General features: G+C 36.8%; 1 protein-coding gene across 3 annotated transcripts; it reads left to right on the top strand.

Moving 5' to 3' along the window:
• The first annotated feature begins 1,258 nt into the window (after positions 1-1,258).
• Positions 1,259-8,024, top strand: LOC147397075 (uncharacterized). Of its 3 annotated transcripts, XM_086452494.1 has the most exons (7): positions 1,259-1,395; positions 1,426-1,657; positions 3,681-3,857; positions 4,399-4,560; positions 5,425-5,604; positions 6,216-6,380; positions 7,385-8,024. In XM_086452494.1, exons 2-7 carry the CDS (start codon positions 1,442-1,444, stop codon positions 7,811-7,813), a joined length of 1,329 nt encoding a protein of 442 aa, XP_086308620.1. In that variant the 5' UTR covers positions 1,259-1,395; positions 1,426-1,441; the 3' UTR covers positions 7,814-8,024. The 3 variants fall into 3 exon arrangements, with proteins under 3 accessions (XP_086308620.1, XP_086308622.1, XP_086308619.1); XM_086452493.1 differs by having other exon boundaries at positions 1,262-1,657; XM_086452496.1 differs by lacking the exon at positions 3,681-3,857 and having other exon boundaries at positions 1,259-1,657.
• The last annotated feature ends 286 nt before the right edge of the window (positions 8,025-8,310 follow it).

The raw sequence follows: 8,310 nt of genomic DNA, 5'->3' as shown, positions 1-8,310 counted from the left end.
TCAAACATCTTTTGAGATTAAAAAGCCCTTTTAGAATGATGGGTTTTACGTGAGTTCCTCCTACAAGAAAACCCATTATACACGGATAAGGAAAATCCCTTTGATGGCAATTTCAGACCGATAAGCGTTAAAGAAAACCCATTATACACGGATAAAGAAAATCCCTTTGATGGCAATTTCAGGCCAATAAGCAATTAATGCGTGTAAGTTGATACCTAATATGAGCATTTATTCATTGAGGTGCACCCTCACTTACCTGGCGTGTGTGATGTGTCCCAAGACTAGTCTTGCTTTCATGGATACCTAGTTATCAAAAAATAAAATCCGATAAAATCATAATAAGTTTAATATGTTTTTAATGGAATCAATTAGATTTGGATTTCTTATAACCTAGCCAATTGGGAATCAGAATCATTTAAAGAGGAATTTGAATATAAAGATCATGGTCTATGAATTGGGTAAAATCTAACTATGGGCTGATCCGCTGTTTACAAGGATGATTATCAATAATAATAACCTTGATTTAATATGTTTTTATTGGAATCAATTAGATTTGGGTCTCTTATAACCTAATCAGAACATGGTTCCATTGATTCTTGTAGGAATTGTACAGGAACCAGTGACACACCCCTACATTATTACATTGATAATGATCTATTCTATCACTAGAACTCAATAATGAAAAAAGTCATCTATATAAGTCCACCAAAATATGTTTTATTGGGTTAGTGGGTCCAAAAAGTATTTCACAAGACAATTGACCCTAACTTTTTTCATGTTTTGGAAAATAAATAAAGTTAATGACTCTCATGATATGTTGGTCCATGCACCCTTTGTGCTGCTTTTTATGTGAGGAACTCACATCAAACTTGGACTAGTTAACTTTTTTTAATTTTAATGTTTGAAGTTCAATGGATCGAATCAAACCCCCCAAAACCGGCCCATTCCAATCTGATCGTTTTAATATGTATGGATTGAGGATTTGGGTTCTGATAAGAATACTAGTTATAATATATTGGATTGGTTTTGATCAATTATATTATATAATTTGTTTACAATGTCAAATCTTATAAAAATTCCTAATCTGATTCATATATGAACGATTTCGGATTCGATCCAATCTTTAGCGGACTGGTTCCAGATTGACACTGATCCGATCCTGATCCTGATCCGATCCATTGACGGCCCAGGCTAACATTCATTATTTCAGGGTCCAGAAATATACAACTTTATTTAAGGGCCCAGAACTATACAACTAATGGGTTCGTGCCAAATATAGGGAGAGTGAAATTTATGGCCGCTTGAATTTGCATTTGAGATTCCACAGCGTCCTCTCTCTCTCTCTCTCAATAAAATGGAAGTTCGTTAAACGTGTTTTAATTTCCACATCTCTCTCTTTCTCTTTGGTGATTGATTGATCGTTCTTTGTGAGGTTTCGTTAATGGCGTATCGAAGAAAACAAGGGGTTTCTAGGGCTTCGACTTTCAAAGAAGAAATTCGACACCCACCCGATGACAATTCTTCATCTCTCGCTGCTCAAGCGATCCGAGCTTCCTCCGCTCATCGTGATTCTTCTCTCTCCTCCGCTTATGGGGAATCGGCTTTTGCCTCCACTTACAGAGAACCTGATCGTCGAAATTCTTTTCCAGCGAGACAGGTAATTTTTTTTTTTTTTAACTCGATTTTAGGGTTTTTTATGAGGAGATCCGTCTCTGTTTTTGCAAACCTATGGAATTTAAGATCTCTATTTCGTAAATTGGTGATCTGTGCGCGAATTTTGGAAAATATTTCGTGGTGATGATTTGAAACATATTTGTTCTTCCAAGTTCCAATATATTAGAATGAATAACTATTAGCCGCATTGTGGAAAATTATTTTTTCTAAGGAGATGTTTGATTTGGTTGGAAATCATCATCATCAAAGAATTATCGTAACGATTGGAGTCGGCTAAATGATTCCTTATCCTCCATTCCAATCTGTCCAGAACCACGTCGTATTTTGGTCAGAAATGCTTATTTGATATGTATTCTTCTGAGATTACGGATATTCATTTTCAATTGATGGAACTTCTGTGGAAAAAATAACGAAACAGCAAAGAAAAAGAAAAATCGCAGATAAATACAAGGATTTATATGGTTCTTCAGTTTGCCTCGTCCATGGATCAGATCATAATCTAATCACACTATATTCTTTCTGGTTACATCCCTAGAGATCTCTAGGAAAAGTGAGATTGCTCCGCTTCGGAAAGGGTCCCCTTTGATTTTGCCTCTTGAAGCCCAAGCACAAACATGAATACAAGACATCTTACATAACAACTTCAAAGTCTAATCACTTTATTGGTTTTTTTCCCCTAAATTGGTCTGTTAGATTGCATGAAGTTCTTTACTGTTATTAATATGTTGATTTTGTTTCAAATAATGAATTTTTTATTATATTTATGTATATGTAACTGACAACTATTTTTACCCAACCACTTGGATGCTGTCCATTTTTTCAATGTTTTCTACAACCCCACCAGATGCTGTTATTTTTCTTAAATGGATGGCATCTGAGAGATGTAAAATAGTTGTCACTTGTAGATGTTCTCCAAATGCATATATATATATATATATAGGGTCCCATTCAGGTGCCAACGTTTTGGCCACCGTGTTTTGTCCTACATGGGTTAGAAGTTTCGGAATGGGCTGATTTTTGGCGAGGATGATCTCTATGATGAGGAGATCATCCTCACAAAAAATCAGCTCATTCTGAAACTTCTAACCCCATCAAAAGAGGTTTACAAATATATGACGGTCCACAATTCTTCAACTTGTAAATTGGGATTAGAAGTTTCAGAATGGGCTGATTTTTTTGTGAGGATGGTCTACTATATATTGTAAATGTAAGAATAATGTGTATATGATATCTATGTATTGGATGAAAATGAAGATGGAGTCTCCATATTTAGCCCCAGGCATGATTTCCTTATCGGATCCATTTGAAAACATTGTATGTTTTCTTAAGAATTGAGTGAATAACTGAAATTCCATCATAAGGATACAACGTCTTCCTGTTAACTCATTGAGAGTATGTTTGGGAGTTGTGGCCTTGTTATAGTCCAGTATTCTTAGCAATCTAGCCTTCACCTTGTTCGAATCTCTTAAACCAACCATCTCCAAAATAAATCTTCTTAAACTCCCAGAAAGGCTTCCTTCTTTCGTCATTGTTCCCAACTATTATCTCAAAATTTCATGGTATGAAATTCATCATGAGTATCATACTTCAAGTGCCAAATGGTGTCTTGGCAGCTCTTCCTTCTTTCTGATACCTTTAGTTTAAAAAATCCCTATTTATTACAGATTTACTAGGTGATACAAATTACAATCAAAATTCAGAGAGTTGGAAGGTTCATCTTGTATTCTTGTATTGTTGCCTTGCATTAAAAAATTCAATGATCCTAACTACAATTAACTCAACTTTATCGCATCAGTGTGTATGATACTTGTGGATTTTGTCGAGGACTTTTTGAGAATTTGGCAGCCACATGTCTCTGATTAACTAATGCTATATAATTAATTGATGATTAAATACATTTAATTTGTTCTTTTTTTCTAAAAGCATTATGTTTATCAGTTTATAACATTAAAATGGATTCGTTAATCTATTTTCTGTCTGCTCATGAGCTGTGGATGTTAATGTAGGATTCAACCTCCTATGAGTATACATCGATGAAAAATTTGAATGAGTCCAAATATGGATTTTGGGGTGTACTGGCTAGAAAAGCTAAATCAATTCTTGACGACGAAAATGCAAACCAGAAATTTGACACACCTAACAAAAGTACCCCCAAAATGCTCGATACACCAACGGATGCTCAGGTGAGAGTTTAGTTGCATATGTCCTGACTTATAGCCTATGGATCTCGTTATCCTGGGTCTTTCAATTCTACAGTTTCCAGCAAACCTGTAATTTGTTTCACTTCGGGGCTTGTGCTGGTTTCCAGGTTCATGACTAAAATCTCTTTTGAGTATTTGAAGAGCTTAGTTAATATTCCTTTTATTGATCTGTAACAGGCTGACTTGATGCAGCTTGATTATATTTGGATCAATTTAAGTAGGTATCTCAGTTGATGTGAGCCCCAAAATAACTTGAGTACTCGAGAAATTCAGAAGTCCTAACATTTGTAATATTAGTTTAAATCTGAAAATCTTGATTAGACATTTGAACTCTTTCCCAACTCATTTGCACTTTGGATCTCACTAATCTCAGATGAATTTTTAATTTTATATGTATATATATATATATAGAACCTTTGTTCGAGTTCATGCAGTTTTTTTTGTATGGCCAAATTTTTTATACATTTGACTGAACTGTATACTGTTTGTTTTCATTCTATTCCGTCCCATTTCCAACTTGCAGTTCCACCAATCACACCAGTCACCTGAGAACTATCGAACTCCTGAGAACTATCGAACGCCTGAGAACTATCGAAAGACAGATAATCCTTCTATACAGAAGGGTTTCGATGCAATTACTTCATCCCTTAATTACATTGGCGGAACCATCGGAAATGCCTTTGAGGTGAGCATCAGAATGGCCTAAAAAGTTCTATGACTTAAAACTTTTTGCTCACCTTGTTGATAGTAGGTTGCTTCATCAATGTAAACAGTTGAATCCCTAGTATCCCTTCTTTCATTTCCGACTTCTTTTATACTTCTTGTGGGATCATTCCATTCATGATTTCGACATGCTTAAAATCTCAGTAAGTATAGAGAGATTTATGCTATGTAAATGCTTTGAGATAGCAGTGTAGTCAAAGGCTGCCGTTTGGCCTAGTCAGGACTCCCTTAACACCTAGAACTGAACTTTCTGGGGCCAACTACATTTTGCCCTCATAAAATGATTTGTATTTTTATTATTAATTATTTCTTTCTGTTTTCAGTGATTTTCTATTGTTGATGTTGAAACAATTAAAAAAACTCAAGATTTTTATCAGACACATATATCCCCCCAGAGGTCAACTTGGTTTAGCACGCCAACTAGAAATTTCAAATTCTGACTTAAGATGATTGCTTGGGTGAAATGAAAGATCAATTTCTAAGCCCCATCTGGGTTTTCTAACAACAATTTTTTCATATTTCTTTGATTTCACTTCCTTTTTTCTTAGTAAAAACTTACTTCATTTAGAGTTGTCCCCCAATGGTTGGTTTCTAGCTGATATACCAGTTTTGGTGTTTGACTTTCTCCCTTGCATTGGTAATACCAGTTATATGAAACCTGAGGGGGAAAGATAGAGCCAAGCAAACCAAGGACCATCCTTCTGTCTTGTCCAAAATTCAGTTGATAACTCTGATCGAGTTCAGTTATTATTGGAAACACTAAATATCTCCAAAGTATCTTCTTATTTTCCCTGTTTTGAGCCAACATTTTTGTTTACATTTGCAGGAGGGTATGACAATTGTAGAGAATAGGACTGCCGACATCATCCAAGAAACGCGCAAACTGCATATTAGAAAAAAGGGAAGTCGTTCTGAGGCTCAGAATCAAGGCACTGGCTTATGTAATCCACAGCAGCAACCCCAGATGCAAGCGGACCAAGAAACTCAACTGAAGGCATCTCGCGACGTAAGGTGGCAAATGTGTATCACTGGATCATATAGAGAAACACTGGCGTGTTTTGCATTTGTTGATTGGTTTTCTACTAGTCAACATTTTATGGAAATGATCAAACCATTTTTAATATGTGAACATGACAAGAATCCTTAACTCAAATGTTATGCATCCAACATCGTTTTAGCTTGTATTTGTACCGTTGCTTAACACAGGGAATGAAATAAATAAATGACAGACTGGTATGCACTACTACATTGAGTGTAGCACTTAGGCCCACTGCTGCCCGCATCATTGAACTTTTTTTTGTGTGCGTAAGTTGAAAAGTTTAGCCAATACAACTGATTTTCGAGTTGACTCATTTTGTAGGTCCTTATCTTGAGTGTAAGTCATGCTCAAGGTATGGCATGGAGACAGTCTTCTGTTAAATTAAATTTGAAATGTTGGTCACATGAGTCAAGCATAGAACACTGGTTTTCCGTATTTTTTTAATGTTAATATAGGTTCTATTTTTGGATTTTCAGATCCTATGCAATTGCTTGTCAATTGATTTTTTTTTTTTTTTTTTGGCATCGTAATGTATTTCTGTATCAGTGAGACGCATCATTGGCCCTTTTATTTTACAGGTTGCAATGGCAATGGCTGCAAAAGCCAAGCTTCTTCTACGAGAAATGAAAACTGTCAAAGCTGACCTGGCTTTTGCCAAGGAGCGATGCGCTCAGCTGGAAGAGGAGAATAAAATCCTCCGGGAGAGTCGTGAAAAGGGGGATAATCCCGAAGATGATGATCTGGTACATGCTTGTTTGTTATATACACCAAATACCACTGCTACTAGAGTTACAGCCTTTCTCTTGTCCTTATATATGATGATTCTCCTGTGCTTGTGTGTTTGATCATGTTGGCACATTTGAGCATGCCAAAAGTTAATAAATTTGCATTGGTAAAAGGTCATCTTAGCTAACAAGTAAAAAATTATGGTAGTTGGCGGCCCTCTGGATTGGTAAGATGGATATCCCTCTTGTTGTCCACAATCACATTTGTGCGCTACTATGCACAGCGATTTTCCCCAATGAATTATGTCCTTAAAATGTTTTTGAACATTTAAAATTAGAAAAAAAAAAAAAAAAAAAAACTCATCTTTTGTCACATGGGGGGGGAGGCAATAGGGATCATGTTTTCCCTGTGGAGAGGCGATGAGGTGGTCCAACAATGTACCTCTTTGGTCTCTCCACCTCAAATGCCATGTGAACAGCCTTTGCAGGGTTTTAAAATCGGTGTTGTCCAACAGAGTTTCATTCCTCATTTGCATGCAACCCTACAAGCTCTTTTTTTTTGTTTTTTGTTTTTGGATAATGTTGCACACCCCTTTGGGGATATTGGACTAATCCCTAGTATTTAATTTTTTGTTTGAACTTATTAAGTGAAGATGATATGTACCATCTGAAAACAAAAGCTTTTAAAATACATGTACCAGCTCCTTTTCTGGATTTTCAACTCTATCAGCTCCTTGAAAATCCCTTCTTTCAATGTGATGAGATGTTTCATCTATGTTGCAAAATTGTATTCTCTGCAGGATACTTGCTGTGTCTGTTATGTGTAACACATTGTGGACATTAATGTGTCTTAAATCATAGTTCATGAGATTTTATTTGTGTGGATAACTCGCCTTGTCTTGCAACTGAAGCATCCACTATGTCTTGCAAATAATTGTCGCAGATTGGAAAGGCTGCAATTTACAGTCAATCACATTCTTCATTAAACTAACCCAACTACAATATCCATGTCTACATCTCAGATACGCCTTCAACTCGAGACACTGTTGGCCGAGAAAGCTCGTCTGGCACACGAAAACTCCATCTATGCTCGTGAGAATCGCTTTCTGCGGGAGATTGTCGAATACCATCAGCTCACCATGCAGGATGTTGTGTACTTGGATGAGGGCATTGAAGAAGTCACAGAGGTACGCTCCAATATGATCCCAGCAGCCACTGAGACACATTCCATCCCATCTTCCCCGCCTCCACCTCCTCCCCCACCCCCACCCCCATCACTGGTGGAACCTCCTACCGTAAGTCCAGCAGTTGTAATCAGTGACATTTTTCCTACCCCCACAACTCCACCAACAGTATTAAGGGAGGTCTCCTGTGGTGTAGTGCCAGTGGGCTCTGGTGCCCCAATTCCATCGGTTGAAGATCCAATGCGGAACACAAATCCTTCTGCTTGAATCGAGTATCCAAGGTTTATTGTGTAACATTTTTTTGTTTGTTTTTGTGGCCTATTTATATTGCTTATTTGGTATCTGCAACTGTGTATTTGGCATTTTGGGTTGTTTTTGTTGGTAAGCTGGGATCAAACCCGCGACCCCATTGTTGCAGTGAAATTTTCGGTTTCTATTTATTTATAAAATTATGGGAATGATTTGTTGTTTCTTGAAAGCTTGGTCTTTTGGATTCCTTTATACGATACCTGTATTTTCAGATTGATGCACATGTTCGCTTATCTTTTGGATTCCTTCACTAAGTGACAAATGAATGATAGAAAATGACCTAATCCGAGACCCTGTCTTGCCAAATTTTCTAAAATTTCTGATCAACTTCAGGTTGAAGACGAGTAAAAAAACTTTAACCTAGGGCCAAGAGGATGAAGATGACATCCTTTTGGGGGAAAATAAATCTTGGGGCTCATGCAAGAGGTTGAAGAAGAGGGCATTTAAGTTATTTT

Source organism: Akebia trifoliata, chromosome 8 (genome assembly GCF_017979445.1).
Source record: "Akebia trifoliata isolate Shusen 1 chromosome 8, ASM1797944v1, whole genome shotgun sequence".
In the NCBI taxonomy this organism is placed as follows: domain Eukaryota; kingdom Viridiplantae; phylum Streptophyta; class Magnoliopsida; order Ranunculales; family Lardizabalaceae; genus Akebia; species Akebia trifoliata.
Note: the sequence above shows the minus strand (reverse complement) of the source record. Positions and strands in the feature narration are given on the sequence as shown.

Bases quoted from the DNA above. Each gene is read 5' to 3' on its own strand.
- LOC147397075 (XM_086452494.1), top strand. From the start codon at position 1,442: ATGGCGTATCGAAGAAAACAAGGGGTTTCTAGGGCTTCGACTTTCAAA. The intron at 1,658-3,680 runs GTAATTTTTTTT...ATGTTAATGTAG, and splicing joins ATTCTTTTCCAGCGAGACAG to GATTCAACCTCCTATGAGTA. The intron at 5,605-6,215 runs GTAAGGTGGCAA...TTTATTTTACAG, and splicing joins AACTGAAGGCATCTCGCGAC to GTTGCAATGGCAATGGCTGC.